Source organism: Schistocerca nitens, chromosome 7, assembly GCF_023898315.1.
Source record: "Schistocerca nitens isolate TAMUIC-IGC-003100 chromosome 7, iqSchNite1.1, whole genome shotgun sequence".
In the NCBI taxonomy this organism is placed as follows: domain Eukaryota; kingdom Metazoa; phylum Arthropoda; class Insecta; order Orthoptera; family Acrididae; genus Schistocerca; species Schistocerca nitens.
The window spans coordinates 504789508-504803638 of NC_064620.1; the positions used below are offsets into that span (position 1 = coordinate 504789508).

The window sequence follows — 14131 nt, forward strand, 5'->3', positions numbered from 1 at the left end:
GAAGATGTTTTAGCTACTCCTGTCCTATGACCACATGAGATTATCTATAGCCATGAAAGAATCTACCTTTGTCAACCTTTCTGCCAGAACTCTGACCTCTGCAAAAGTTTGAGTACTTTCTGAAGACCTTGCCATTAGCCCAAAATCCTACATTCAAGACACTACTCATTACCTTCATCACTCTTCCACAGTTCCTGTCTCATTACCTCCAGACACCTTGTTGGTCACTGTGGATGTGACGTCTCTGTACATCAGCATCCTCCATGCCGATGGCCTTGTGGCCATGGAACAGTAACCTTTCCCAACATTGCCCTGATACCAAACCCATCAACTTTTTCCTAATCCCCCTTTCCAACTACACCCTAAGCCACAATTATTTCACTTTCAAATATCAGTTCTATAACATGTCTGTGGTACTGCAATGGGCACTATCCTATGCCAACTTAGTGGGGCATCTGGAGGAATCCTTCTTATCCAGTCAAGATGTAAATCCCCTTGTCTGATTCCTGATCACTGATGACATTTTCGTGATCTGGACTCAGCAGGGACAAGCTTTGCTTTTTCCTCCATAACCTTGACACCTAGTCCCAAACTCACATCACCTGGTCCTTTTCAACTCAACGAGCCACCTTCCTAGATGTCGATCTTTTGACAGATAGTATCTTATCCAGATCACCCGTAAACAGATCTCCCTTGTCATCTCCTCCTCTGACACACTGACCAGAACTACTCTGATCACCCACTATCACCCTATCCTTCAAAAGCAACCACAGTCTTCACCAGGGCAACTACCTCTTGTTGAGCCCTAAAATGAGGGGTATCTTATCCAAAACTCTACCCACATCACGCAAAGTACTATTGCACTGCCAGCCTAGCCTACAGAATATCCCTATCCATCCTTGCTTCCAATCTTGCACCCTGTGGGTCATTCCCTTGTGTCCTATACACGCACCCACACCACCTGCCGCAGTCCAGTTGCAGGTATTTCCTGTCGCGTAAAAGGTAGGGCCACCTGAGTGTTATATATGCCGTAATTACTGTGCCGAATTCTATGTGGTTATGACAAGTAAACAACTGTCTATTTGCACGAGTAGCCATTGCCAAGCTGTGGGAAACTGCAAACTTGACCATCCACTTGGAAAACATGCTACTCTCCATGACAGAAATGACTTCAGCAGCTGCGTCGCTACGCAAGCCATGTGGATGCTCGCTTCCAATTCTGGCTTTTTGGAACTACATAAGTGGGAATCGTCCTTCCAGGATATCGTGCTCTCTCGCAATCCCCTGGCCTTAACCACTGCTAACCTATTTTTGACTGCCTAATGTTACCTTTTCCCTTCTCTGTACTGTCCACATCAATTCTTTTCCTCATCCAGATTATGTACTGCCTTCTGCTATCACTCTACCTACACCCCCACCCCCACCCCCCCTCCCCATTTCCATGTGAGCATTCCCCACCCCTCTCTCTCTTTCCTCACTGTCCCCCCTTCATTTCCACTTCCCTCTCCTTTCCTCTCCCCTCCTCATCCTTCTATCTTTGATATGCTCTGCCCTCTGAACTTTCGTCTTGTTATGCAGCCGCTGAGTCATTCGAAAGACCTGCCTCATACTATCCCACTACTCCCTCCTCACTTTGTGCGTTCTTCCCTACCTCCTCCCCACCACCATCTGCCCTGACAACTGCTTTCAATAATTGATCATGAAGTCACATTGTGGCAGCTGGTGTGTGTGTTTGGGTTTCTGTGTGGTTGGAAGTCTTTCCTGTGTTGTACACATTATACCATACAGGAATTTGTAATGCTGTTAAATCATTACATCTTTCACAGTATGTGAGCTTCATTCATTGGCAACGTTACACATCTCTCTGCCGGAGTAATTCTTAACACCATACTCTCCTACCTTTTTTGTACACATTAAGAAAAAAAAAAGGGATGCACCATGAAGGAATTATCTAAATGGGGTGGGATTCAGTAGATTGGATATACATTTACAGAATAACAAATGATTACAATTTTAGGAAAAATGGATGATTTATTCAAGCGAAAGAGCTTCACAAGTTCAACAAGTAAATAATGCGTCAGTCCACCGATGGCCCTTATGCAAGCAGTTATCTGACTTGGCATTGATTGATAGTTATTGGTTATCCTTCTGAGGGATATCATGCCAAATTCTGTCCAATTGGTGGGATCGATCAGCAAAATCCTGTGATGGTTGGGAGGCCCTTCCCATAATACTCCAAACGTTTTCAGTTGGGAAGAGATCCAGAACCCTTGATAGCCAAGGTAGTATCTGACAGGCACGCAGACAAGCAGTAGAAACTTTCGCCACGTGCGGTCAGGTATTATCTTACTGAATTGTAAGCCCAGAATGTCTTGACATGAAGGGGAACAAAAGGGGCATAGAAAATCATCGATGTATTGCTGTGCTGTAAGTTGCCGTGGATGACAATCAAAGGGGTCCTGCTATCAGAAGAAGTGGCGCTCCAGACCTGCACTCAAGTTGTCGAAGCATATGGCAGCCTCCGGTGAGGTTGGTACCCAAACGCTGTATGGGGCGTTTCCAGACAAGTCTTCGATGTGGAACCTCGTTGACTGGAGTAGAATTGTCTTCACTTATGGGTCCCGCTTTGAATTGAGCCCCGGTGACCAGCAAAGACATGTCTGGAGGAGACACCCCAGACAGTGGTGGGATACTGACCTGACTTTTGCGCGTCACACCGCCAAACAACCCTCTGGACCCTTGGACACAGCAGTATGTTGACGACATTCTACACCCCATTTTGTTGTCCTTGATGTCATGCCATCCAGGGCTTAAATTTCAGCAGGATAATACATACCTGCACACGGTGAGATCCATCCTCAATTGAGAACATTTGGAGCATTGTAGGCAGGACCCTGCAATCATCTCGGAATTTTGATGATCCAATGCACCAGTTGGACAGAATTTGTCACGATATCCCTCAGGAGGATATCCAACAACTTTATCAATCAATGCCAAGCCACATAACTGCTTCCGTAGGGGCAAGAGGTGGACCAATGCATTATTAATGTGCACAGTTTGTGACGGTCTTTCTTGTCAATAAATTATCCTATTTATCTGCAATTGTAATAATTTGTCCATCTGTACATGTGCATCACACATACTGATTTCAACCTCATTTGGACAATTCCTTCATTGTGAATCTTTTTGTCCCTTAGAGTGTATTTGCATAACCTGAGATATTTTCAGTTTATCAGGGGAAGCACCTGCTTGAAATGAGCAGCCAATAAATGTGTATGTTTGGAGCACTCTTTTTTTAAGATTGCGTGAAGGACCTACTTGAAATGAGCAGTCACATAAGTGTGTAAGTAGATTAGCTATGTTTGGAGCTGTCCTTTTTAAGATTGTTTGAAGGATACCATCAATCCCTGCTGTGTTGGAGTTCTTTTCAGCCCTTTCATTGCTTTTGCAACATCATCCTGCCAGACAGTACTGATATATATATATATATATATATATATATATATATATATATATATATATATATATATAAAAGAAAGATGATGAGACTTACCAAACAAAAGCGCTGGCAGGTCGATAGACACACAAACAAACACAAATATACACACACAATTCAAGCTTTCGCAACAAACTGTTGCCTCATCAGGGAAGAGGGAAGGAGAGGGAAAGACGAAAGGATGTGGGTTTTAAGGGAGAGGGTAAGGAGTCATTCCAATCCCGGGAGCGGAAAGACTTACCTTAGGGGGAAAAAAGGACAGGTATACACTCGCACACACACACATATCCATCCACACATACAGACACAAGCAGACATATTTAAATATATTACTTTCCTTGTCAACTCCTGTTAACTCAGACACTGCTCTGATTGTTAAACGGCGATCTTGTCGAACAAGTTTACCGATTTTTTCAATGTTTGCATCATTTTTTGCTGACAATGGTCTGCCAGTGCGAGTGTCATCACTGGTGTCTTCGCGGCCATCTTTAAATCGTTTAAACCACTCAAACACTTGTGTTCGCGATAAACAATCATCGTCGTACACTTGTTGTAACATTACAAACGTTTCACTTGCAGATTTTCCTAGTTTGAAACAAAATTTGATGTTAACACGCTGTTCTTTCTGTACACTCAACATTTTCCGACGCACAGACAAAACGTCAACTACTTAAAACAGACGCCACGGGCAGACTGAGTGCAGGAGGCAGATGAAACTCGAGCAGTAGGCGGAGCGAGAGTCACGTGACAGGCCACGCGACTTTCAGCCTTATTGCATTCGTTGTATTGTTTCACCAGTACTAGTCTGGTTTTTTTCTAGCCACACCTCGTACTCTTTGTTCACACAATAAATATGAGGGGGCTCATCATATTAGTGCACAGTTGGCTTTTGACATTGAAGTTGTGTCTTTATCCTTTGACAAGTTATCTGGGTGGCCAGATGGAGATTACAAGTACTGTCCTGTGAGTCTGCTGTCTCAACGTTGTTCTGTGCCGTGCAGTCTATTTCACGAGAGACGAAGGCCCAGGATTTTGACATTTCTATTTCATCTTTTTCTCCTTCTCCCATTCCCCCTCCTTTTCCATCTCCACACTTTCCCCTCTCACCCAACTCCTCCTCAAACTCCCCCACCCTCTCATCCTGTTCCCTGTACTTCAACTCCTCTCACCCTCTCCCCCAGAGGCGCTTTAGCAAAATCTTTAAATATAGTGCATTATTATCCATTTACCAAGATATTTTTAGTTATATTTTGTCATTGATTGTGTGTAATAAAAGCTATGAAGCTTACTGGCACACAATTTTAATCTGCCAGGAAGTTTCACACCAGTGTACACTCCACTGCAGAGTGAAAATTTCATTCTAAAACCTGCTGTTTTTAGCATCATTTTGATTGACATGTTTTGAGGAAATCATGATTTGTGATTATTAATTTCCAGGCCCACAGTTACTGCATCTGTAGGCAGTAAAACTGCATCACCAACAAAATCTGCACAAAACACATCAGCAGAGAAAGCCGAAAATGAGTTGCAAAGCAAAAGTCCTGAACTCATATGTAAAAAGGATGGCACGGAAAGTGAAAATGAAAATGACGAAAAACTTTTGGAGTCATCAGAGGAAGATGATCAGTGTCCTTCAGATTCATCAACTGAAAGACTCTTCATTGCTTGTAGTGATGATGACAGCACCAGCGAACATCACACACAGAAGAAAAAGAAGGTGACGCATCAGTCAGTTCCAAAACTAAATCGAACTAGGAATCCAGAAGAAAGAAGAAAATCACAGTGTTCTGATAGAAGTGAAATTGAGTCATGTGATAACAAGACATGTGATAATAAGAACGCAAGTGAAAGTGTTAATAAGAATGCAAGTGCAAGTGTTCAAAAACAAATAAAAACCTACGGAAAACAGTCAAAGCATAATACGTTGAATGTTTCTGCTACTGCAAGCTGTGCAGCACATGAACTAGAGAAATCGAGTCCCAGTACCGATGGAAACATATCCGAAGAAGAAAAACACACGTCAGAAGACCATAGTAAGAGAATTAATTTGATGTCAAACTTCAGTGTATCTTACAGACTGTGGAAGTTGATGCTTGAGAAAGACAGCCAAGAGGAAACAAGAGCCAATTTTCTGAAAAGTGAAAGCGGCTACAGGCCCATAGTGATGCTTGTGCGAAGCAAGCAAGATGCTGTGAGGGTTAGTAGAACATCATTTTTATAACTTTTTCTTTATAAATCTTTTCCCTAGAAAATTGTTGGTGAAAGTATGCTATGTCAGGCAACTGAGAAACCAAGGAAAAGTAGAACTGGAAAACAAGAAACATTTTCAGTCTTGTTTATTTCCTGTCTACCATCTTATCCCTCAACCATATGGCAAGAGTGCTTACCATTACTCCTTGCATTATTTACAGTGTGTGGCATTAAATGCGTTCATATTTTGCCACAAGATTACCATAATCATAAATAACCACTGCAGTATCTTTTTAATTGGATTATATGACTGTTCTAAATTATGTCTTCTTAATAATGCAGGAAAAAGGTAAATTGGACCTATTTGCATAATTATCATTCAGATTTAGATCTGGTACAAATTTAGGTATGCTTCTTTGTGGGCATTTTGAGGCTGCAACCCTTTTCTATTATTCTTGCTACCAGCCCTTTGGTATAGTTCTGTGCTGATCATCTGACTGCTTGACAGTATACTGTTGTGTTTCATGCTGTTTATGAATATCACAGCATGCATTCAACACATAGAAATGACAGTGTTAACAATAAGTAACAAAATGTAATTTATTTCAAAGCTTCTCCCACTCAGTTGCTGTATTTATCACAGTCATTGCTTTCAAATAATTAATATTATGTTGAGAATCAGTGGGTCTCTATTAGGAGGATATTTAATTCAGAGCGGCACTCTTATCATGACGATACGCTAATATCAGGACCTAGTAATTAGATGATGGTCACCACATTGAGAACATTGAATTTTAAAAAGTAAAAATCTAAATCAATACTTCAATTAGACTTCTAATAATCCTATATGTTTTGATTCAATCACTAAGAATTAGAAGCAACTGCAGGAGATGCTTAATGTTTTTTAGTCAGAGACTTGAGATAGACCACCCAAAAATGATTCCGTTAGCACAGTACAGCTTTTTTACTGGAAGTATCCATATCCCTTTGTTACTTTACAGTTGAATAGTTTCAGCATGATGTTAGGTAGAACTCCGCTCACAGCTGGTAAAGTGGTTGTTTATTAAAACACGACCGGCAGCATGGCTTTAAGCTGCATCATCAGGTGAACAATGTAAGAACTCCACTCACAGCTGGTAAAATTGTTTTAATAAAAACATGACTAGTTTTGTGGCTTTAAGCTGCATCATCTGGTGAACAGTGTAAAAAGATCATAAGCATATCCATCACTCCTAGTCAAAATTTACTATTCAGAGAATATTATCAATACTGTGGCGAGCGGAAGGTAAAGAGGTAGCGCCCCATTCTTTAAAATTTGCCTGCGTTAGTATGACAGCAGGGCTGCCCAGTGCAGGACAAGGCAAAAGCAGCCTGCACGAACGATAAAGAAAGACTCTTTCTCGTTTGTGCAGGCCACTTTTGCCGTGCCCTGCACTGATCTGCAGTGCTGTCATACTGATCAGGCAAATTTTTTAAGAATATGGCACTTCTTTACCCTTCGTTCGCCATAGTATTGATGATATTCTCTGAATAGTAAATTTTGACTAGGAAGCAATGGGTATCCTATGATCTTTTAACATTGTTCACCTGATGATGTGGCTTTAAGCCATGAAACTGGTTGTGTTTTAATAAACAACAGTTTTACCAGCTGTGAACAGAATTCTTCCTAACATCATGCCTTTCAACAGCTGCGGTTGCCCGGAATATAAAATAATATGTGGATAGTTTAAGCATTCCTGACCCAAGCTTTCTGTGCTACAATGCCCTCTTCTGCCAAAGTAAACAGATCAAGTGTCGTCTCCCCCCCCCCCCTCCACACACACACACACACACACACACACACACACACACACACACACACTACAAATACTGCAGATAGACATAATATAAAAACATAAAAATATCGATGCTCTTGAGCCTCTTAATTGGGGAAAATAGATGTACAGGTTGGGGATGAGTAGGAAGAATGACAGGATATTCAGACCCCCACTTGGAAAGGAAAAAAACACGAAAGGGAAGGTGTCAAGAAGTGTAAGGGTACTACAGTGGTAACCATTTTGTCAACTTCAGCATAGATATTATTACTGATTCAGAGGTAAAGATGAAATAAAGAAGAAGGGAAATGAGAAGTGTATTGAGTAGTAGGTTTAAGAATTAGAAGGAAAGCACAGAGATGTGCAAGTCCCAGCAATACATCTCAGTCCTTCCTGAAGTATATCACCAAAACCCTAAACATTATTCAAGCCAATCCTCAGCTACCCTTTACCTGAAGGCAGACCACTCACTGCCATCCTCCTTACATACTGAGGCACCACTGTTGTGGTGCTTGTCTGTGGGAAGTGTGTGTCAGAGGGGCTGTGTCAGCTCTCACACGCATGAACATACAAAATTGCTACTGATGACCCCCATTCCTTCCTCCCAATAAATCGTAAAAACCCGAGACCACTCACAAAAACTCGCTAGAGCCTCCATAGGATCCTTACCCCTCATGAGCTGTGTACTCCTATCTTCTCCCTACTTTCAGAAATTGCTAAAATAACCACCCCGACTGTCTCGTTGTAGGAGGCTTCAAAGCTTCTATGAAATGCATCTGAACACTGTAAGACTAGCACCGCCAACCCATCATTCAGAGCCTTCCATTGTACATAAAAGACACCAACCACATCATGGAATTCTCAGATTCTTTCTCATGCATCTATCTTCCGTCTATCACCCGGAATACTCCTTGTAATTATCAATTTGACTTCACCTATGCAGACATCCAACATAAGTATGGTATCTCGGCCCTAGAATGTTGCTTCTCCCTATACTCACCTCAAAGTCCAAAACCAAAGAATGGAAACTCCAGGCAGAAATATCAACAATGTAGGAAAAGATACTACAGCTTACTGTAAAGATAACAATCAAGTCGCAGATAGGCACAGTTAAAAGATACTTACACATAAGCTTTCATCCTCAGCCTTCGTCAGAAAAAGAGAAACATACACCATTCATTCACACATGTAAGCATACCTCATGCACACAACTCCAACAGCTCAGGCCAGAATACGCAGGCTTTCCTCACCCTCAACTATCTCTTGCATCATGTCCACAAACAAATCTACTGTGCAGCCCCATCCTGTCACCCTCCAGCAAATACAGATTCCACTTCTTCTTCTTCTTCTTCTTCTTCTTCTTTCAAAGAGTACCTGGAAGCATCTCCCTTGTTACCCAATACCAACCACACCTCAGTCACCATCAAGCAAGGCTGCAACTTCCTGAAGTTAAGCCCTGAAACAATTTCCTCTCTCCCTGATATCCTTCCCACACCACTCTCTTGTCACCTTCCATTTCTCTCCTAATCTTTGTAATGTCCATGTTAAATTATATGACATTCCTGGACCATCATTCTTAAGCCAAGTTTCCTTGTCCAACAATACTTCCTTCTGTAAAATCTGATAAGTATGGGTTTTCATATTGGAGTGACCACCGGTAGACTGGTTGAGTGCTTGAATGGACTCAGAACTGTGTGCCTGTGGTCACCCAGTACCTATTTTCTGGACCTGTTTTACAGCATGGCTCATGGGACTTTAGTAACTGCTATACGACACAGAACATTTGGATTCTCCCACTGTGTATTAGTTTTTCTGAACTCAGGACATAAGAACTTCCTCCTTTTGTGACCCTCTGGATGTACCCTCCTGTAATGTACTCCCTCCACCTTCAATTTATTTTTTAATTATAAATTCTTCCCAGTTCTCTTTTCCTCTTATTTCAGCTTTACCTTACATCTCTCATATCATCTCTGGTCTGAAGCTGGCACACTACTTACCAATGTACTATCTTTGACATCGTGTACCCTCTTTCATATCCCTTTTCATCTTTATCTCCTGTCATCCTCACAACAAGTGACCTGCCTCTTTATTTCATACCACCCCAACATACTGTTTTCTCTCCGAGGAAGGGACTAACAGTTTCAAAGGGTAAGATCATTTGCCTTGCTTTTTTTTGTGTGTATCTGTTGGCAGTATGTAGTATTTCACCTCCTTGAGGTATGTAATGGCTGCATTCTGTTTTCACATATTTTTTTACTTTTCTCAAGTGAATTTTCCTTTTGAGTCATGTAGAAGCATGAAGATCAGTATGTGTGCTGCATTCTGATGCAGGCAATCATGCATCAAAATTAAGACAGCAAAACCTCATATTAAAAAAAAAATGATGTTAAAAACCACCTTTCAAATACATGCACTTTATACAAGTCATACCACTGTAAAGAGATTATGAGACATAAACTAAAGTAACAGTATCTGCTTCATATATCATTCGGCAGTTTTATGATGTTTATGACCTTATTTAATTAGATAAAAGGTTTTGCAACAAAGCAAAGCAAATGATCTTACCTTTTGGAACTCTTAAATGCCTTCCTCAGAGATAAAAGGCTGGGTTGGGGACAATACAAAATGAGGGGCAAATTACCTGTTGTAAGGATGATAGCAAATAGAGATGAAAGGGGAGGTGTAAGAAGGAAAAGGAGATTAAAGATAACACAGTTGTAAGTACTGTGCCTGCTTTCGATCTGAAATGGTAGGACGACAGTATATGAGTTGAAGCTAGAGTAACAAACAGAAGATAGGAGTTCTGCATTCAAATATTTTTTAATGTTTGTAAGAGAACTGAGCATGCAGCACACAAAACAAATTTAATTTGAATTTAAAGTCTTTTCACACAACTAATGGACAAGGAAAAGTCCTTCATGTTTTTCCCACAGTTCACATGATCCTATTTTTTAAGAGGACCTTCATAAAAAGGACAATAATCTCTTGGAATGACTGATTTTTGAGACGTTGAATTATGATACTTTTTTGTGAAAATTGCAAGCGGTCAAGTGTACAGATTTTTTATGTTCTTGGTGACTGTATTGGGACATCTGGGAAGTAATATCCAGTCCTCTTCCTAATCCAGTTTTTAGTGAACACCCACAGATGGATTATACTTCAGAGCCAATAACATCCGTCACACACCAGTCTCGTAGTTTATTCCTATTCCTGTGTTCAATTATGGAATTTACCCTATCACATTCTATTTGGGCATGTCCTTCAAGTAAATATTTCTGAATGTCTTGCCACTTACTGTGCTCCAATGTTGTAAAATATTGGAGGGAAGAACATTTTGGTTCTGTGCATAATACCCAGCATTATAAAATGTCTTGGTTATTCTTTTACAAATTATTTAGGAATAAAGGGCATGACTCGCTGAAAGGCAAAAGTGCTGTGTCATCTATAGGTGCACAGGCAAAAGGTACAGACTTAGGTAGCGTTCGGAATGAAATTCCTTTTTCACACTTGTAGGAGAGACTTGCGCACACACAGACAGACACACACACACACACACACACACACACACACACACACACACATGCATATGCCTGTGTGTGTTTGTGTGCATGTCTCTCCTACAAGCATTAAAGGAATTACATTCTGAAAGCTAGCTAAGTTTGTACCTTTTGTTTGTTCACCTGTCAGTGAGCCAGCACTTCTGCTTTTCAGTGGGTCTTCTCCTTTATTCCTAAATAATTCGGAGTTCTTAACCAGAACTTTCTGTACATTATTAGTTTTTCTTTTATCACAGTCTTTCATCTTTGTGCTTAAAAAATCTGTAATGAAAGTTACAAATACGGTAACCCTAGCCAATGCAAATTATAACTCACCACCGGAAGTTCCGCTAAATTATTAACTATGAAATATTGACATTCCAGCTTCTGTTTAAAATGAAACTAACTGTTCTGGGTTGCATGCGCTAACTGCCCTACCTTTACATCCTTAGTAAATACACAATATGTTGCAGCTTCAGGTGCCTTTTTATCACCTGATTTCTTCTATATTGCCCTCTTTCTACTTCTGGTAAGGATTTTACTGACACTCGTAAATATTATGTAACTCATAAGAGAAACAGAGATCCATTTCATCTTTCTTTGGCCCTCAGGGGCTCAGCATTAATTTTCTGCGTATGGGCTTGGTGACCCCAGTGTTCCTGAGCTGGAGACTGGTAGTGCCACCAGTTCTCTGTCATCGTAAGCTCTGGGCATGCTTTAGTGACCACTTTATGACCCAGCAGTGGAACATTATGTGGCAGACGGAACGGGGAACTAGGCTGGACTGCCCACATCGCAAAGCTGGTAAAATCCTTTATATAAAAAAAAAACCTCAATCTGAAAGTATGCTGCCTGACAATGGTATATGTGACAGTTGAGGCAGAACAGTCATTAGCAGGTAACCTCTGGGGAAAATGCTACACCTCTGTTGTATAAGGCAGGCGATGCTCTGTCTGCATCAATCCAAATTTCCCTAGCTGCTTATGGGGCTGAGATTAACCCCTCAAAATTTTCTTCTCCTGCCAGTGGAACGCACAGTCAGCTGGGAAAGTGTGGAGACAGTGGCAGTGGTGGAGGGTTGCCCAGAGCGCTGTAGGGGAAATTCCGTTCTAAACTGAAGCCTGCACTCGCATTTTTGGTAAATATTAAGCAGGGCCCCCATGCCCACCCTTGCATGGTGACCATTCAAAATGATCTGTCACCTATTCTATGGTTGGCAACTAAAAAGATTTCCATGAAAAATGCAGTAATTTATTTTCACCTGGTTTGTCAGCCATTTGTAACTTTAAGTGAAGAGTCATGAATGGGGAATTTTGAGTAAAACCTACACATTTCCCTTGCTACCATGTTAAAATGTGCTTCTTTTGCCAAAACTCAACGGAATTTACACAATCTCACCTCACTAACATGTGCAGACAGAATTATGAGAGAATTCTGTAACAGTGGTTTATTAAGTGAGGAACTGAGGAAAAGTAAGGTCAGTATCTTATGAAAAAGCACATCCTCGGTACAAAATAAACGTGTAATGATTTCACTCATGTTGTCCCAAAAACCACAGCGTTTCTCGTTTCACCAGCTATCAACAGCCTTTAAAAATGACATTCTTTCATAGGAAAAGTCTGTAGTTAGTGGAATAACATGGTAGATAATGAAGTTTTTTTGTGTGCCACCATTTGCCAAAACCTCATTTCAGTATCACAAGAACTGTTTATGAAATATGAGGAATGTTGTGGATATTTCACTCTGGCTTTATTGCAGGCGCTGTGCAATCACAAATGATTGCACTATATCAGATCAATTTTTTCAAGGTTGGTGAAAGGTAGAGACCACCAACCAAGTCTGAAGAAAAATTCAGTATGTTAGCTACATTTCATACGCAGCAACACGTTATGTAACATACACCAGATGCAAAATCAAAGCGACCCCTGTTTTTCATTGCAAACTTTTTTGAATTTTGCATAATATCTTACTTCCATGTAAATATCACAATAAGTATGACCATTAACAAAATGCTGGGCACATCATAATGAATCTGACATATAAAGCTTCAAGTAAAGGGAAAATGAAATTTTATTACTGAATAAATAGTTCCTGTAAAATCGTTTGAGAAAGATAGTGGGGCGTATGCATTGATTCTGTCATTGCCAATCAGCCAAAAGGTGAAAAATGCTTGTTGGCATCGCCTTCTGAACAAACAAATGAACTCGCCCAGCTCTTAGTATGAAAACTGGTCACCGCACATTGGCCACCATATCCTGCGTGACCTATAATTCAGTAGTTAGAAGCAGACTGCTTGCTGCAGATCAGAATGACTTTTTGATAGTTAAAAGTAGATATGGAATCTTTGAGAAAGGCTCCCCATTTTACATTCAAAATGGTTTAGAGGGAATTATATGTACATTAAAATAGGTTAAGCAGTTGCTCATTGGGACACTGTTAGTCAAAACTTGTAGTTCCCAACAGGCAATGAACCAGCTAAAAATGAAAAGCCTTGGGTAATATGCCATTGGAAATGAGCCCACACCAAGTTGAATTACAGCAAAGGTGTTGTGAGATGCGGGGATCTGGTGGACATTCTCAAAGAATAACTGAATGTTGAGCAGGTCCAAGAGAGAATTGTTGACATGCAGAATATCATGAAAAGGGTGAATGGCGATACGATCAAATCAGACTCCATTACATTGACTTTCAACAGCCTGAAACTTCCAGTGCATGTCAATGCAGGTTTCCCCTGCTTCAGCGTGCAGCCATGTGTCACTAACCAAGTGTGCCGTTTTAAACACCAGCACTTTTTGCACATTACTCTTGGTTGTAAAGGAGAAAGGAGCCACTTGGAGCAAATGTGGTAAGGCTGCCCAGGATGATGTCGGTTGTTCATCTCCTCTGAGGAGTGTATTGCTCTGGGGATCACCGTATCTGGATAGGGACTGCACTGTCTTTCTTGAAGGACTGAAGATACAGGAGATTAAAATAGCTTAGATGAGGCGAAGATGATTTGTAAGAGTGTGCAGGCCCCCATCCGCTCCCCCCTTTGTCCACATTTGCCACCTCCTTTGCTTCTGTTTTTTAAACAGTCAGTTCAGAATACCGCGATG

At 40.9% G+C, this 14131-nt stretch overlaps 1 protein-coding gene across 1 annotated transcript in view; it reads left to right on the forward strand.

Annotated features, from left to right (window-relative positions):
* Positions 1-14131, forward strand: part of LOC126194869 (little elongation complex subunit 2-like) — a 221481-nt gene that overhangs the window by 170479 nt on the left and 36871 nt on the right. The window contains exon 9 of the mRNA XM_049933213.1: positions 4934-5693. Within this exon, the coding sequence (XP_049789170.1) occupies positions 4934-5693 (760 nt within the window). The remainder of the gene's footprint in view (positions 1-4933; positions 5694-14131) is intronic.